Below are 19,782 nucleotides of genomic sequence, written 5' to 3'. Positions count from 1 at the left end.
AAAAAAGCAATGAATGTAAGTCTTTCAGACATTAGTGAACTATGGCAACCTCCAATCAAGTGACAGGAGGACTGTAAGCAAACATACATTAAAGGACAAAGAACTATTTTCTCTAGTAATAGAAAACAGCATCCTAAAAAGCAAAGAAACAAAACAACAAATCAAGCGAACAAAAAAAACCCCAAGAACAGAAAAAGCCAAGCCTTTTGAATAACATAATAACATAGTCATCAAAAAAATCCCTCTAAACCTCTCAAACAGACCCTATTTTAAGAAACAGCAGAACTGGAAAAGAAGTAGATAAGAACTCCTTGAGAGCAGCTCTGCTGAGAAAGACTTAGGAGTCCTGGTAGATGAAAAACATGAGCTGACAGCGTGCGCTTGCAGCCTAGAAGGTCAGCAGGCTAGGCTGAACCAAAAGAAAGGTGCTGGTAACCAAGGGGATTTTTCCTCTCTACTTGGCCTTCAAGAGGCCCCATCTGAAATTCTGTGTCTATATCTGGGGTCCCCAACACAGGAGAGATGTGGAGCTTTTAGAAAGGGTCCAGAGGAGGACCATGAAGACTATCAAAGAGCTTACCTCTCCTTCAAAGACAGGCTGAGGGAGCTTGGCTTTTTAAGTTTGGAGAAGGGAAGGTTCCAGAAAGACCTTATTACAGCCATATAATATTTAAAGAGATGATAAAAAGTAGATAAATATAATTTTTGCATGTGTACACTACGAGGGACAAGACAGAATGTATTTGAACTAAAGGAGGGGAGATATAAGATGCCAGGAGGAAGTTTTTCACTGAGAGGGTGCTGAGGTGCTGGAACAGGCTGCCTACAGAGGTTATGGATACCTTGTCCCTGGAGGTATTCAAGGCCAAGATAGATGGGGCACTGGCTGACCTTATCTAGTGAGTCAGCCACTGTGGCAAGGGGTTGGAACTAGATATCTTTGAGGTCCCTTCCAATCCAAGCCATTCTATGGATTTGGACTGGACATCAAGCTGTTGGACTGTTGAGTTCCAGTCCCAGCACCTCTTTTTCTCTCTCTCTCTTCTTCAATACAAGTAGGACTGCATTTATATGAAAACATAAATGATCAAAAGCAAAATCCATGATGTTTTCATGTAGTTTTTAACTACATGAGAGCTGTCGCTTGCAAGAGCATCAAAAGTTTCTGAGCCACATTTTATTCTCCACAACAATTTCTTGTCAATATTAATTTACTCAAAAAAGCAATTACCCAGTTATTTTAACATTTAAATTACCTAAATGTCCAGGTTATGATTGAATTCATCAGTTACTGAAATTGCACCTGCAGATCCTTTATCACAAACATGGTTCTTAAATATTCATGCTGATTTTCTGTAATGGAGATTAAACATTTTAATTTCATTATTAATACTTCCTAGCATATTTAAGCAGTTTTGTAAAGCTACTCATTGCTGGAGCTATTTTTATTTGTGAAGGAAAGGAAAGCAACCAAGGAAAACAGTATTTTCCTTTTCCTTCTGTGGTCAGTGCCAAAGGTTGGCTACTACAGTTCCATAGTCAATATGAACAGCAGTCAGAAATCAACCTATATGGGAAACTGGTGGTGAGTTTTAACGTTCTCAGAATTGATGTTTTACTCCTTTTTACCAAAGTCTGAGTACTCCACTTTGGCAAGAAGTATCTGCAGTTTAAAATCATTGCCATTGCTCTCATTCTCAGAAGAACTCAGGTCAAGAAGAGAAAATGGACTGAAAAGAAAAAAAAGCGCTGCTGTAAAGATAAATAAGCAGAGATAAAAACTTCTTCAAAGTATACAACCCACTGAATTGGTTTTGTTCTTCAAAACTCACCCAATTGTTCCTGAAAGTGACTTGTCAAAATGTCTGTATGATCTGCATGTACTTACAGAGAGCTAGATAAGTTGTATGGGAAATACATTTTCCAGAGTTCAAATTTAAAAATATGAACATAAAGTATTATTGACAAATCTAATATCACAACTGGAACACTAACATAAAGATACACTAGTTATGGAGAGACAACCTCCTAATCGTCTTCCTTTCCTTTCCTCCTTCTGGGGGCCACCTCACAGAAACAACTGTCAAACAACAAAAGAAAAATAAAGAGAGCACTACTGAAAAGAATTTGACAATTTATCCATTGTTGGCCATTCATGATATTTTTCAAAAGCTTTCCATTATACTGTGGTGATCATATCTGGAATTGAACTGCTACAGGGGTTGACACTGATGCCCTATTTAATTACACAGTGGTCTGCCACATCTTGAAATGTTTACTTTCCAAAAACAGATGGAACATTTAAAGCTCATTTTTTCTCCTATTCTCAATGTTTCAAGATGAACTGGTTGCCTACTACAATTATCTAAAGGTCTTCACTGTACAGATCAGTCTTCACATCACAGATCATACCACTGAAGGATCAGATTAGACCCAGCTCTTACCTGATTGATTGCTTCATTTCTATAAAGGAAATGGGAAAGTGATTGTGGGCTGGTTGTTGCAATTGTACAAGCTCCAATGTCATAATTATTAGCAAAAATACTTCATCTCTGTCATTCTGAAGCCTTTAGAGTTTATAGAGAGTTCAGCAGCTCAAGGAAAACCAGTCTGTACTCAGGCTGGTTATCAAATGTGTTTAAAAACATGCTTGCATAATCTCAATCTCCATCATGCTCACTGTTTTTTACTTCAGATCCTTTGGGTTCTTTCACTTCCCTCTCTATCTTCGTATCTCCATCTCCTTATAAAACAATATATCTCTTATAAAATGAAGCATTTCTCAGGTGAATAAAAGTAATTATTTGAAGATTTTATTCCCTGATTCATTGTTCCCAAATTAAGAGAATTGTTAATCAAAGATGTGGCACTGGGGGTCTGTTAACAAAAACATTTTCCAAGATGAGATTATTTAACAAATGTTAAATTACAGATTTTCACTTGTAGTCTACTCCATGAGATGGGATATTTCTTAATCTTAAATAGAGAAGCACTGTTGAACCTGATCAAACTGTACAAAGGACTTGAGCAATCACACATAGGAGAAACAGAAAGAAAAATCTTTACTGCTTAAAGACAGTGAAAATTCATCCATATTAGTAACTCCAAGCATTTCTCAAAAACATTTCTTGGTACCATAATGCTATCATCTAGACCATTTCACGTTGCACTTGAAACAAGTCCTAACACACTTGACAGCAACTCAGAAGATGTTAAACCTCAGATGACGCCAGTGTCAGGTGCTTTTCACATAAGTAGAGGCATGCCCTTAAAAAGAACTTTATTCTTTTGATTGCTTATGGAATCCTGTTGTAAGAAAGCTGGTGCATTTCTTCTAATTGTCATAAACTACAGCAATTCTGTGAAAACAGAGAACACAGCAGTCTAAAATATTTATTTGATCGTTAAAATGCAAAAAAATATGTCACATAAACTTCTAACCATTACATTTTTAAGAAAGTAGCTGACACACGGCATACCTGTAGACATGCCTACTCTAAGTCTAAAATGTATGTTCACGGCTTGCAATATGTTATGAAATACTGCATCTTTGATTAAGCTTAAGGTAAATTCATATGGCAAGGTATTATGCCATAGCAACAGAATGGTTGCAATGGCTGTGGACAGGTTCAGTACCTCTGGAACGTCAATCATTGCCGGTATCTCCACCACTTGTTTTTTAAACAGATTGTCTTAGAAAAAATAAATGAGTTAGATGGAGGTTTCAGCTAATTAGATAGGGCTTTAATTGCCCTTGATGGTTTTTTCTCCTACAATTTGTGATAAGTGCATACTGAATATATCAGAGCTCTTGTAATCCTCAACAACTTGCGATAGCAAATAGAATAAAGTCCTGTTGGATAGGAAAATGCATTTTTTTTTTATTTGCATTGAACCTCCTACCTACTACATTAGGTCTGATATGATAAGAAGCAGAAAGTTTTAATTAACTTGATCTGCTACAATAAGGTCATAAAGTTGATAGATGAATGGAAGGCAGTGGATGTAATTTTTCTGAATTTCAGCAAGGCTTTTAATAGCACTTCTCACAGCATAATTCTGGGTGAATTGTCCAACAGTCAGATAAAACAGGATCATGACTTACATATGACTTACATATTGTATCAATCATCCCATTACATCTTGGTCTTAGAATATCATCACCTGTGGGAACGTAAGAAAAAACTATTCATAGCAGGAGCCGTGGAGCAGGGGGAGCTGCTCAGAGCAGCAGCTGCAGAGCAAGATAAGCAGTATGAAAGACACCTTCGGAAGAACAAAGAACATCTCATGGCTCTGACTGGATAAGCTTCTGTGTGAATGATTGAAGAGTGTTTTTGCAGAATGTTCCGCTAACATGTATAAATAGGGTAGTGCTTAACAATAAAGCAGACTAATAGCTTTTAATCACGTTGGTGTGCTGTTATGTCTCTAGCGTGTCCTGGGAGTCCAGAGACTCCCCCACAATCACCCTTTAAAATTTATGCAACTCGATTAACTTATTTGTCTGGGTTCTCAGTTTATATTCTTGTGTTAAGTCTCTCAAGATTTGTTTTTTTAAATTTTTATCATACTCTGTGAAGAAACCTGGAATGTTTGGGTTCTTTGGTTCCTCTTGGTTTGGAAGTCTATACCACACTGAGAAGTAGAATGTGGCTTATTATTTCACACTTCTGCCTAATTTTCAGATTCCATCTTCTGCCACATGTTTCCTGATTTAGCTGAAACCTTTTATCGAATGAGCAAATCACTTCAGCCCTGCTATGCTAATACTTATAGCTGATCTTCCATCTATTTTCACATTACATAAAATGAAATAATTCTTTTTTATAAGAATTCTTAATTTAGTTCTTGAACTGGATGAAGGAAAGGCTGTGGTTGTTGTTTACCTAGACTTTAGTAAAGCCTTTGACACTGTCTCCCACAGTATTCTCCAAGAAAAGACAGCAGCTTATGTCTTGGGCAGGTTTATTTTCTTCTGGGTGAAAACCTGGCTGGATGGCTGGACCCAGTGAGTGGTGGAGAATGGAGTTGAATCCAGTTGATGACTGGTCATTGGTGATGTTCCCTATGGGTCAGTATTAGGGCAAGCCCTGTTTAACATCTGCATTGATGGTCTGTAGAGGAGGAGTGAGGCACCATCAGTAACGTCGCAGATGACACAAAATCAGGATGAAATGTTGATCTGCCTGAGGGTTTGAAGACCCAACAGAGGGGTCGGGATAGGCTGAATTGATGTAGGAAGGATATATTTCACTGTGAAGAAGCCCTTAGTACACCACTCATGATCCCGCAAACTAAAGGAGTAGCATGTCTGCTAATCACAAGACATCTTGGTAGTTTATATCTGGTATTAAAAATTTATCAAAATACAGTAAGCAATAGATTGCTTAGGTCTGTATGAGAGGGTTGAAACTAAATAATATGAAATAACTTTTTTTTAATAAATTCAAAATTGAGCTAACAAAATTCTCTATCTCTTTCTGTTTCATAAATAATCTGCTGGAAGGGGAATTTAAGACACAAAATGGTAATTACCAGGATTACTATCATTCTGGAACATGTAGGATTATATTCTATTCCTTGCATATTTAAAAACAATGTGTCAAAACTCTGAAAAAATGTAAGAAAACTGGTATTGCTGGTGATTTTCAAAGGGGCACATAAACATACACATGGGCATGCGTGGAGTTATAGTAATAGGACACATTAGGCCAGAGTATACACTAATTTCATTAAGAACTCCATACAGGAACTTCACCACGCTCCTCTTGTATTAATCAAAAGACTCGTTATCTTTAGCTTTACTTATTCCATTGTCTCACCACATTATTAATCTATAACTAAAATCTTAATGTACAAGAAACTGCTATGCAATACAAAAAACGATTATAATCACTGGATTATCAATACAAAAAAGTATTTTTTTCTGACTATTGAGTTTTACTAGGAGGTATGTATTTTGACAAATAGGTTATTTTAGCATTTAAGGGAAATCTTTTCTCTGTTTTTTTTTCACTGAGAGATGTTCTTTTTATAACCCCTAATTTAACCTTATCACATTTTTTTCATTCTCATACATTTCTACAGTATTTTTATAATGTCTTCTGCTCTCATAAGAAATTCAAACAGATCAGAATATTTCTTCTTTTTTAATATATAATCTATAGTAATATTTGTTCAAACATTTCCAGGAATTATCTCCTTCCCCCAATAAAAGCTTCTTTAAATATTATTGCATTTCCTCTTGAAGATTAGTTATCATTTGAGTTTCCTAGTACAACTATTCTGTCAGTTTTTTGTAAAACTGTATTTCTGTATAATGAAAGTAAGTGAATTCTGTTGTTAAAGTTTCAGGGTAGTACATGTTTATTTAAGTATATTTCTTTTTCATTTGTGAGTATTTTTATATAAAACCTAAATCACGGTGTAAAAGAAAAATTTTCATCTAAGCCAGACATGGAAACTAACCAAATTTATGTGCTACATCATAAGAACTTCTTTTATTAATTTTTTTATTTCCCACTTGATTCATATTTTTAAGTAGTCAGCAATACAGAAGTGTGTTGTTTTTTTTTTTAAGGATGCTGTCTTTTGTTTCAGTGTAGTTTAGCTGAAGATAAAAATTTGTGAATTGTCATTGGTGACAAACAAACAAACAAAAAAATTATTTCCCTATGACTCAGAAAGTTAATAATGAGAATCAGCCTAATTTCCTGCCATATTTTGATTTTAAATTAGTGAACAAAATTTTATGAATTAGTATCCAAATTTACCCAAGAATGTAGTCAGTAAATATCTGGTCAAAACTAACAATGGAACTAAGATTTCTGTATTAGATAACTCTAAGAATTCAGCATGAAAAGAAAGAAAATATTTTTGAAGGTAAATAGGTAAAGTAAGTACCTATTATATTATTATTGTTATTATTTTAATCATGGGACGGTTTATTCAGCACCAGAACTGCTGGCAACAGATTGGGTTCATCTGGGTCAAAGGGGGAAAAGGTTTCTAGCCCAGGAATTGTTAAGATTCATTGACAGGGCCTTAAATTAGGTTTGAAGGGGGAAGGAGAATAAAATCAGGCATTCCAGGGTAAGAGGCGAGACCAATAGCACAGCTGAAGTGCACATGTACTAATGCATTCCACATGGACAACAAACAGGATGAGCTCGAAGCTGTGATGTGACAGGAGAATTATGAATTAATTGCCATCACTAAAACATGGTGAATCATTCTTATGACTGCAGTGCTAAAATGAAGGGCTGTGAGCTCTTCAAGAGATGAGCAGAGAAGGAAGGGTAGTGGTTTACCTTTCTGTGTTAGGGAATGTACTGATATAGAGCTCAATATAGAGAATAACTATGAGTTATAGATGAAGATCATGGGGAAGGCCAGTGAGGCTTACATCCTTGTGGGACTCTTAGACTGTGCAACTAGAATGAAGAGACAAACCAACCAAACAAAAAGTTAAGGAAGGAAAATTGAATTTTTCATTTGTCTTTACTCACTGCTAGACAATTTTTGTTCAACCTGCAGAAAATTTCACTTCATAGCTCCATTCAGTCCCTTTCAACCTAAATTATCTTGTGGTCTTATGGGATTCTCACTTTAAGTATTCAGAAGTCTCTTGTGATTTAATTTACATGGAATATTTTGATAGTGACTTCCCTCAGCCTAAATGGAAAAGTAATGGCTTCTAAAATCACTCCCAGTCCCTACGACTGTTAATGATTTTTTCTGTAGCATGTATGTGTCATTTTGCTTGTATGAAAGAGCATGATTAAGAAAAAAATACATAAATTGGAAGAAATGGAGACTCAAAATCAAATAGAATAGAAGAATAAACAATAAAAGAATCAAGTTTTAGTTTGTACAGACTGCTTTCCACACATTACTCTCAAACACCTGGTAATCAGAATTCTTTGACCTCTGTGCCTGCAGCCAACACCCCTCTCCAACAGAACATGCATATTAATTCATGTGAAGGCTTTCCTCAAATGCAGACTTTTTGCTGCTGTTTCCACTATAAGAAAAAAAAACAAACCAAAACACCAAACTATTTAAGCTACAATTAGCAGCAAAACTTATTTTAGTGCAATTGTATATGTGGGAATACAAGAAAAATTGTTCAAAGCAGCAGCTGTGGAGCAAGATAAACAGCATGAGAACCAAGGATAACTCTAGAAGAAGAAAGAACATCTTGTGGTTCTGATTACAAATAGCAGAAGAAAAGGCACAGCTTAGTTCTCCACGGAAATATTTAGGATGGAAAATCACATCTCACACCATTCAACTGCAAATCCTCAAAATAGTACCTCACGTACAGACATTAAATGATCTGCAAAAATTATTAGGGACCATCAATTGGCTGTGACCATTTTTGGGTATTACTACTCAAGAGCTGCACCCTCTCTTCCAGCTACTCAAAGGAGACCCAGATCTAACCTCTAAAAGACAATTCACACCAGAAGCGCTACAGTGCGTGGACTCTGTAATAACATCATTGCAACATTGATATAGATATCGTGTTTCTTTATCACTTCCTATATCTGTTATAATATCAAATTCACATCAGGCATACAGTTTGTTATGTCAAGTGGGATCCTCAAGAAAAGATCCTCTTATTATCCTTGAATGGATGTTCTTACTGCATACACTTTCAAAAATGGTTACACCACGAGTGGAAATGTTTGTGATGCTAATACAGCGAGGTCGACATAATCTGCAAATTTTACGAGCTCTTGACCCTGCTTGCATCTACGTACCTGCTACTAAAAAAGATGTAGATTGGATGCTTGCACAGTTGCTCGCTTTACAAACTGCTATGGCAGACTATACTGGACAAATCTCCACCCATCTCCCTAACCATCAATTACTGCATAATTTGAGTGATCTGTCCCTTACTACTAATATTCTACTTTCATATGTTGCAATACCTAATGCTGTTACTGTCTTTACAGATGGCTCCAGCAAGACACATCGAGCAGTGGTTCTCTGGCGTGCGACTGCTGCAGTCAGACGTACGTGTTGTCAGTGGATCACCTCAAACCGTAGAACTCACTGTGGTAGCTCAAGCTTTTCAAATTTTTTCAGAACAAAAGCTTAATATAATAACTGACTCTTTGTATGCTACAGGTATCATTCAGAGGATTGAAGGATCTTTTCTCAAGGAAGTTAACAACCCTGCTTTGTTTGCACAGCTTAACTGAGTTTTACATTATGTCTCTCACCATACTCTTCCTTATTTCATTATGCATATTCGATCACACATTATGTTGCCTGTTCCTTTAACTGAGGGCAACCGTAAGGCTGATCAAGCCTTTGCTACCCTCAATTATTTCAGCAAGGACAACTCTCCCATCAATTTTTTCATCAGAATAGGAAAGCCTTACAAAAGCAATTGGCTCTTTGCCTCAAATTGGGACAAATGCCCATGGCACAGCACCTCTTGAACTGAGGCTGACAGATGTCACTCATGTTCCTGAATTTGGGCATCTAAGATTTGTACATGTAACAATAGATATTCATTCTTCCTACATATTTGCCACTGCACATACAGGTGAACGCAGTCGTGAAGCCTGTAAACACTGGTTATCTGCTTACGTTGCTGTGGGGATCCCACATACTACAAAAACAGATAACAGACCTTCATCTACTTCTAAGGCCACTCAAACTTTCCTCCAAGAATGGGGGGTTAGACATATTACAGGCATTCCTCACTCTCCCAGTGGACAAGGTATCATTGAGCATACTCATCTAACATTGAAATCCATTCTTAATAAAGAAGGGGGAATACAGGATGTCTCCTCACCACAAGGAAGATCATGTAAGGCTTTGCTTGTGCTGAATTTTTTAACTGTGATCATACGGATACAACTCGTGTGGATCTTCACTTTGGGGCCTCCCCAATGCTCAAGGAGCAGCCAGTGGTCAATGTCTGGAATATGGCCACAGGGCATTGGGAAGGTCCCTTATCACTGATAACTTAGGGTTGTAATAAGCGATTTGGATCATTTGCATCTGAGTCCGTGTGTCAGACGCTGCATGTATATACCTCAACAACCTTGTAAGAAAACACACAACTGTGGCAGGAGAAGATACAGTTCACTAATGGCTACTTAATGACTTGTCATGAATAGATCATAAGCTACTTAAATCTTGACTGTGTTTGAATTATGTTAGCTGAGCAGTTTCTTCCTGAGAAGGAATCAACTTGTGAAGTGATGATGATAAAATGTGAAAATACTGAGCTGCTCTTCTGTTTCCTCAATTTTCTCTGTTCTCCTTGAAGAAATTTAAAACAAAAAGACAAGTCTATTCTAATTGGCTATCGAAATGTATGAAAGATATATAGGAAGTGTTCTGAACTGAAAAAAGTTTTTTGATAAGAGCCACAAATGGTGTCCTGATCCCATGAAGTTTGTAGAGGTTTCATCACTGGCCTTAACACAATCAGGACTTTCCACTTTCTGAGGAATATAACATTTCTTTTTATTTTCATTTATTTCTGTGGGTATGATACTGGAATGATTTATATAGAAAGATCTGTGGTGGAAGAAGCTACATAAGTACTTGGAATTGTGCTCAGAGATGAACAGGCTGCCATAATATCTCTAGCAAAATAAGGTAACACTCCAGGAAAAAAACAAAACAAAACAAAACAACACCATATATGTATATATTTATAAAGAAAGACAGAGAGAAGAAGCAGAGAAAGTTGTGAGGTTTTTTCTCCTTACCCTAGACATCATAGACAGTGGCCAACACTGCATAGGTAAGAAATAAAATGAATTGTCCTCCTCTGCTAACATGCAAACCACTGCTGTGCGATGTGTACAGTTACAGATGTTAAGCAAACACTGTAATGTGATTCCTTGTTACTACCTAAGTTAGAATTACTTTCATTTCCTGCTTCTTTCTCCCACTCACAGTTAAAAAAGAAAAAACAGAGAAAAGAAACACTTTGAAGAATATCTCCAGAAGCTCAGTTTTCAGTCAGAGAAGCTAGCTTAGAAAGATTTTATAAGGTAATTACTCTTTCCATGCAAAAAGGTAAAAACATGGTGAAAGAGACATCTGCAAATTGCACCTGAAACATTCCTGAGGTTAAAAGTGTAAATATTTAGAATTGAAAAATCCTTCTTTTTTTTTTTTTTTTTTTTTTTTTTCTTTTCAGTTCCTACGGAACTGTGTATTTCTTAATTACTTTAAATCTGGAAGCAGAAGCAAACACAAGCAGAAGCAAACACATGCAATTACAATATGTATTTATTTTACTGCAATATAAGCATATGCTAACAAGTACAATTTAGTACTGAAATAATAGTCGTACACATTCATGTAAGTAGAATCTAACACTGTACTCTGTGTAAACTCTGTGTACATTATATCCAGGTCAAGTCCCTAAGTACATTCAATTTGAAAGGACTTACTCAGATAAATATGCATATGCTACACTTCTGAAGCACGTGCAAACAGTGAGCTTATATCCATCAGCAGAATCTAATCATGTTACCTCTAGCTATACACAAAACTCAGAATCCCTTTTAAATTAAAGGTCAAGAAAGAAAAAAAACTTCTTACTTTGCATAAACTTTTCACTATGCTAAATTAAGGAAAATAATAGCAACAAAGTAGCAGAAGTATTTCTAGTTCAGAAACAGAAGGGAAGAAGGAGACAGTAGCAAGCATTAATTACCTATTAACTAACACAACACTTAGAAAATAGTGATAACATGCAAACGCGTGCCAAATGAATCCTAATCTGTGCCACCAATAGAAAAAATACCAAAATAAATTCATGAGGGGAAGTGTCATGAAGTGAAGTACAACACTGTAAGCACCCAGCCATTAGCTTAATCTGAAACGTATTTAACTCTTTCTATCAAAATGAATTCATTTCACCATCACAGAAATGCACCATATTTCCACGTATAAGGCAGTCTTCATTAAGTTCCATTACAGAATTATTTAACGTCAAATGCTATCATGCATAATTAGAACATAGATACAGTACTAGGTACAAATTGAAAGAGTTCCTAAAAATTAATTCCTTCTTTATATGCTCTTACTGATTCTGCAACTAGTACTTTTGCATCTATCAGTTACAGGTAAGATTTTGTAAGCAGGCACATACGTTATTGCAAGATCTCTATCAGTAAAGCTACAAACTAAAATGAGAAACTTGCAGTCAATTTACTCAAAGTTAATAGCACATAGCGTTTCTCATACAACCATATACTGACCATGCCAGTACTTCTATGTTGTGTAAGACATCGGATCACCCCCATATACCCTTGGTTTAAGAAACCATTACAGATATATCAATGGGAAATTCCACTGGGTTATACAGAAATGCCTTTGGGAACTGTAGCATATGAAGACTGACATGTGAATAACTGGGATAAAATTCAAATAATTTTTTCAGTGCCTTTAATGGTTTAACTTCCATAGCTATCCCATTTACCAAAACCTGTTTATGGAGCAACAAATCTGACTGAAAAACACACAGATCTGTAAAGCAACAAAATTCATTTTAGTAGCAAGTATGAAGGAAGACTTTCCTAAGAAAATAGTTCCATGTGGATTTTCAATTATTTAGCTCAGTGAAGGAGAACAAAGAAATATTTTCACTGAGTGGAGAGGTCTAAATGCAGAACTTGATATTCTGTCCAGATAAAGGTGTTTAGGACTTCATTTAACCCATTCTCCACCTACCTGGTGTGTTCAGCAGCCGGGACATCTTGCAAGAATATGAGATAAACTGCTCACAGTATTCAGCACTACTGGTAATGGCAGAAATCTGGTCCATCGTTGCACTGTAATTTAGCTGCAGCACAGATACTTTTTCTAGACTGTTGCCTCCAACAGATGTCTGCATTTGCAGATCATGATACACAGTTGTCCATACTTTATCCTCTGAAATTTAGAAAGGAAAAAGAATAGACAAGAATTAGTAAAAGACATACAATGTAGCTGAATTAAAATTAGTCTTGGCCTTTGACAAAATATTAATATGTTCTACCTCTAGAATTGTCACTCTAGAAGATCCAATCCTCAAGCTGACTGCATTACTTCTAGATGACTGTCTTGATCACTAACACAGTTTTGGCTACTTGCTCCTTACCCAAAATGTTTCTAGTTGACTATAGTTATATCCAAGTCTCTTCCTCTCTGATACGTGCATTTTGCATGAACTTGCAAGGAAGAGGAGTTAGGATAAGTGATCTATGATGACGAACAGTACTAAATTGCTGGTAATTCTCACATCTGTAACTGTAGTTTAAAAAACTAGTGGTGCATGTTTAGCTTTCAGAATGAACAAAAAGATGAGTAGCCAGAAACTACTTATAAGTGTAAAACAATATTTATGACAAAGGCAAGGTTGAAGGGAAAGAAATGTTATTTTTGCATAACAATAAGATGTTATGACTCCAAAGAGGTCCAAACAGGTGCCATGGAACTCAGACACAAGATGAATTCCTACTTGCAAATAGAAGAACTGCATTTTTGAGTAACATGAGGACATGTACTGGTACAAACCAGTTTCATGGTTTGAATGATAAACAGAGGGAAAGGTTGACTACGAAAAGTTATCCCAGCATACCACAGTAGGTAAAGACTAGCAAGAACTGGAGAATAGGATGGGGTTAACCATGCAGTAAACAGGAGTGGAACATCTGCTAAGGGAATTAGAATTGTTGGGTAGACTGTGAACCCTGGAGAACTCAACTAATGAAGAAATGGGGGAGAATTCATGCCAGGGTGTAGGAAATATAAACTGTTGTGTCTCTCCGGTCTTGTGCACCTTATTCTTAAGATGACCTGCTCTTGGAAAAGCTTGAGAAACTGTGATTCATAGCGAATTCTGCTTGAGACTGGACTATTAAACACAAGCATTTCTGTCAAGGTGAAATTATTTGAAGATGCAATAAAAATTATTTCCACCTTCTCTACTTTTGGGTGCTTCATATTCATTAAGAATTGACTCCTGCAGGCCCTTTTGGATTAGTAACTACTGCTTGACAACTGCATTCAGTATTCATGATTGTCTTTTCTTCCCACTTGTCAGCCTGGAGAAAGCTGTCTCTTTACTAGACATCATGATTTTTAACATCATCCTTTCATTTGTCACTTCAATTAGAATACTCCAATGTGCTGTACAATATGCTAGGCCACAAATCACACAAAAACTGTACAGGACAACCCATAAAAAAGTGAAATCTCCAATTTTATTTTTTGATAGGAACATACTTGGTGTTTCAATTTCTTTTGAATTGTGTGGTTTGGTACCACAACACTAGCTGTGTCACTAGCTGTGTCGTTAAACTAAACATTCTTTGCAACACTGTTGTAGACAGAAGATCTGAATTACACAGATGATGTGGAAAAAAATTAGAGCATAAAATATCTTTTTCTCCCTCCTCCCTAATATTTTTTAATAGATATTTCCCCATTTGTATGTGTATGTACAATGTATATATTTACACATAGACACATATATATAACTTTCAAAATACATGTAGTAGTTTGAAACTATTTCAGCTATAGAGTTAAAAGGAGTTAAAGTTGTTTTATAAAAATGAAAAATGATCATTGCATTGAGTATTTTGACAATCTCACTTGAGATTTTGAAGTATCTGTTTTTGCAGTAAAGTTACTGTTGATAGAAATTCAATTTCTCTCATCTCACTAATATAGCAAATGGTTTTAAGATAAGAAAAATCCAACATTCAGAAGAAACAAATGAAAAAAACGTTCAGTTCTACCTGTCTCCTGCCATGAGCAACAGAGATAGAGGTGAATTTACAGCATACTAGCCCTAAGAACTGTACTCAAGTCTCCAATCTGGAACCAGGGGAAAAATATCATATCTACTGTAAATTCCCATTATAATCACTACATGCTTGTTTTCTTTTGTAGACAAGCACCAAGAATGATTCTAAGTGATAAATTGTAAGCACATATATAATCCTGAAATTTATTAGGAGTGTTTAAAGACAGTGTTCACATAAACTTTCTGTAACACTGTAAATTCACACTCTTCTGTAATCTGCATTAACTTGACTTGTTAGTCCTTGGAACAGAGAGCCATTCTGCACAACTCTTGCCTGTGCAGGAGATCTCCACAACAAGTACTTTCCCTCTCTATGTAAATAGAGATCAAGATGGATGTCTGCTGCAGCTTATTCATTATTGAATCATTTCTTCTTAAGAAGCATCTACCAGAGAAAACAAAAAGGAGAAAGAATTGCAAAAGTTTTAACAGCAATAGTGAAAGCACAGTTAACCTGCCCTGTCAGGTAAACTAATTTAGAGAATTATGCATCAGTGTGCAGCACTGCACCCTAACACTGGTTAGGATTTTTAGAATTGTTTCGTTTAATCAGCTCTGTGTTACTTTAGTTACGTTGATGTCAGTACTGAACAAAATGACAGAAGAAGAAATACCAGCAGAGGGTAAGTTGTTTACTTCCTAGTCCTACTGTCAGAAAAGAAAGTACAAGTAGTTAGAGACAACCAGCTCTGAATATTGTCACACTGAAAAGACACTATTTGAAGTGTTGCTTAAGGACAAAATCTTAAGGGGAAAGAAAACATAGGAAAATATTTCTTTATATTAGAAATGTCCACCTGAACCTAATGAATCATTTGCAATGATTGTCCTATCGCTTTAAGCCCTTGAAAAAAATCTCTTTCTGTTTTTCTTAAAAGTTACATGAAGTCCTCCCTGGAAACTTATCTTCTCCAAGTTAAAATGCCCAGTCCTTCAGCCTTTTTCATAGGAGACATTCTCCATCCCTCTGATTATTTCTGTGGTTCTCCTCTGTATCTGCTCCAACAGGTTTATATCCTTGTGCTGAAGTATTTGAAGATATACAGCCTTAGGAAAATGTCTGTATTAGAAAGGAGGTAGGGCAAGTACCACTCAACTGGAGTCACTATGCTTGCAGCTATTTGGATAATGAAGTGAGATTAAAGCCACACCACAGAGGCATAATATCTTCAAGACCAGTATAAATAAATAACTGATAAGTGTTCTGTTCTGCTCTCTTCAAATATCTGACAAGTGATTGCAGTGAGGGTGGGTCTCTTCTCACTGGTGACAGGTGACAGGATGAGGGGAAATGGCCTCAAGTTGTACCAGAGTGAGTTTAGATTGGATATCAGGAAACACTTCTTTCCAGAAAGGGTTGTTTAACACTGCAATGGGTTGCCCAGGGAGGTGGTTGAGTCACCATCCCTGGATGTGTTTTAAAACCATTTGGATGTGGTGCTCAGTGACATGACTTAGTGGAGGGTTGTTAGGTTAGGTTGTGGTTGGACTGGATCTTTGAGGTCTTTTCCAACCTGAGCAATTCTATGATTCTATGATTCTACGTGAGAAACTTTAGGAAAACGAAATGATTACTTTCAATTTCTTATTTGTTTATATTTTCTTTTTCCCCTCAGTTTTGCAGAAGCTATTTATATATTCTACTGTTTGCTTACATTTAAAATATATAAGCAACAACACAGTACTGGATATGTACACTTTTTTTTTTTGTGTCTGATGCCACAACCACAGTTTATTTTCACTTTAAAAAATTATTCTTGAAGAGTAGTCAAAAGCCACAGCTAGTGCTTAACACAGAATTTATAGAATATTTTATATATATATTTATAGTATATTTTTGATAGAAATCACTATAATATATCAGCAGTCCTTGGTGTTGCTCCTTCCAGTGCCTGTCTGATTAGTTGCCAATACAGTTCAAAGTGCTAGTTGTGATTTTAAAAGCTCTAAGAGGGTCAGGATCTACTTATCTGAAAGACTGCCTTTACACATCTGTCTCAGTACAAATTGTCTGACCTATTTCTCCAGACACAGAACAATTTATGCCAGTCACAGAGCTTAGGTCAGATTCCTTTCTTACATACACATTTATTATTCGAACATATGAATTAATGGTAATATGAAACAATGGTAATATCTGGTCTCCGACAGGCACTTGCTCTGGAGTCTTTTGTACATGCCTTGCATCCCTCTTCAAGTATCTCCCCCTGCTGGTGACAATCTCTCTCCCCTGGTCAAACTGGATTAAGAATAAAACACCCACAAACCCAAAGTGATACAGGTTTCTGAAAAGAGATGCATATAAGATGTGACCCCTAGAAAAGCAAAGTTACTGTTTCAACCTCTAATAGCACCTTCATATTCAAGCTGCATATATTGAAGTCCAAGTCTCACCAGTATGACAGATTTCCAATGCAAATAGATTAAAATTCAAGCTTATTGTGCTGACATTTGGGGAAAGTCAGGGGACAGATCTGTTTTATCAGGAGCCCTAAATTTGAAATCAGTGGAAGTGCTGAGATAATTGCCATGCATTAACAGAACAAATAAATAATATACTCCCAGAGCAAAAAAATTACCCCATTTTCATTTTTCATTATCACAACTTCCTGCCTCAGCATGTCAACTGAGATGTCAACTGAGCTCAAATGAGAATGCCCAAATGAGAAATTGTCCACACAAAACCAGTATTAAAAGCAGAAAAAAAAGCAACAAACCAACAAAAAACAAAACAAAAACACACACCAAACTAACAAAAACAATCAAAAACAAATTGACAAACAAAACAAAATCCAAGACTCACACAACAAAACAGAAACTTAAATGATTTGGTGAAGTTTTATACTACAGTCTCGGAAATGACACAAGATAAATCATTCTAACACAAGGTAAATACATGAAAAAGAGACATACAAGAAAACTCATATTTTGTTTCTCCTGTAGGTGTGGAAAGTCAATAACAGAAAAAGAAAAGTAATGTGAAAAAGTATGACAGAAAAAAAAGTAATATGACATTCTGAGAAAGTTAACTTTGGATGAACCACAGATATTACTGAACTGGTTTCATAGAATCATATAATATACCAAGCTGGAAGAGATCTACAAGAATTACTGAGTCCAAACCCTTGCTGCACACAGGACCACACAAGATAAAACTCTGTGTCTCATAGCATTATCCAAATTCTTCTTGAACTCCAGCAGGTTTGGTGCAATGATTGCTGCCCCAGGCAGCCTGTTCTAGTGCTGGACCATACTCCTGGTGGGGAACCTTTTCCTAACACCCAGTCTGACCCTCCCTTGATGCAGCTCCGTGTCATTCTCTCGTGCCATCAGAGAGAAGAGCTCAGTTCCTGCTCCTCTGCTTCCCTCATGAGAAAGCTGTAAGCTGCATGAGGCTATCAGTCTCCTCTTCTCTAGAATGAACAAACCAAGATATTTACATTGTGTTCTAAATCTTTCACCATCTTCATAGTTCTCCTTTAGGTGTTCTGTAACAGTTTTAGGTGTGTATATCAAGTTGTCCAAACCTGCATGCAGTGCTTGAGGTAAGACTGCACCCATGCAGAGCATAGTGGAAAAATCCGTTCCCTCAGTTGGCTGGTAGTGATGGGCCTGATGCAACATGGAGTATGATTGGCCCTTTTGGCGGACACGGTCCATTCATCTTCAACTTCCATCAACCAGGACCCCATGTAGTTTCCATGGAGCTCATCCCTCTGCCTGTACATAGAGTTCCCTCATCCCGTGTGCAGAATTCTGCACTTGCCCTTTTCAAACTTCATGTATTTTGGAATTGTTCAGCTCTCCAATTTGACAAGACATCTCTGCAAAGCCTCTCCAGTTTTGTGGGGGTCAGCAATTCAGTGTCATCCATAAACTTACTAAGTGTACCTTCAAGTCCTCTATCCAAGCCATTACAGAAAACATTAAAAAGGCTGGTGCTAAAATGAAGCCCTGTGGAAACCCATTAATACTGGCCGCCATCCTGGTGGAACTCCATTAACTGTACTGCCTTTATAGGCTGACCTTTACAGTCAGAGTTCACCGACCATATTATGTATCTGGCCACATGCTGGACATTTTTATCCAGTAGGGTACTGTGAGAAACAGTATCAAAAACTTTGCTAAAATAAAATGTAAAAAAAATACAAAAACATACAGTTTACAAAAACAGTAGCATTGATAAATGGTTACATATATCTACGCATATTTTAAATGGTGCAGCACTGAAGATATTAAAATTAATAGCTTTGGTTCAAAAAGCTTATGAAATGAAGAAGTTACTGCCTTTATCAGACTATAATGGATGATGTCTACATTTTTGATGACCCTAACCTCTCCCACAAAAATTTCTTAGCAATTATTTTTCTTTTGACTAGTAACAAGAATCATGAAAAATCCTACTTTTCTTGATGCTAATAAATAAATAAATAAGTAAATAAATGTGAATTAACAAGTACAGCACAGTTACCTGTCATGTTGCAGTAAACTTTCAAAGGTCCCAGTGCTCCACTTCCATCTGGATCTATCCAGTAGTAATTTGAAGTTTTGCCCAAGTGTTTGTATGCTTCACAAGAGAGCTCATAAATAGCTGGAATAAAATAAAATACAGCAGTAAGGATCTTCATATCCTGAAGAGAAAAAAAAAAAAAAGTCTACAAGGACAATAACTTGTCTTTATTTATATATCAAGAGCCATGCCTTTGTCATTAAAATGTGGTTGACTTGCACAGAAAACAAAGTATCTTTCTAGTAAATACAGAAGTGGTTAAACTCCTGATGCATACAATTTTCTTTTATTTTATTTTCACATGAGACAAAGGCAGAATGGGAAGAGAATTCCAATAATTTGGAGAAAAGGGAAAACCAAGCATTTTCAGAAGTAACTTTTCCATTTAGTTTTGTTTCTAGAGATATATGAGTGTTAATTTATTTTTTTCTTG

General features: G+C 36.3%; 1 protein-coding gene across 1 annotated transcript in view; it reads right to left on the bottom strand.

Annotated features, from left to right (window-relative positions):
* CNTNAP2 (contactin associated protein 2) overlaps window positions 1-19,782 on the bottom strand; it is a 719,384-nt gene that overhangs the window by 177,033 nt on the left and 522,569 nt on the right. The window contains exons 10-11 of the mRNA XM_042834307.1: window positions 19,311-19,430; window positions 12,721-12,921 (exon numbers count right to left, since the gene is read on the bottom strand). Of these exons, the coding sequence (XP_042690241.1) occupies window positions 12,721-12,921; window positions 19,311-19,430 (321 nt within the window). The remainder of the gene's footprint in view (window positions 1-12,720; window positions 12,922-19,310; window positions 19,431-19,782) is intronic.

Source organism: Centrocercus urophasianus, unplaced genomic scaffold (assembly GCF_019232065.1).
Source record: "Centrocercus urophasianus isolate 14NV4802_14NV808 unplaced genomic scaffold, USGS_Curo_1.0 seq_45, whole genome shotgun sequence".
NCBI classification, from domain to species: domain Eukaryota; kingdom Metazoa; phylum Chordata; class Aves; order Galliformes; family Phasianidae; genus Centrocercus; species Centrocercus urophasianus.
Note: the sequence above shows the minus strand (reverse complement) of the source record. Positions and strands in the feature narration are given on the sequence as shown.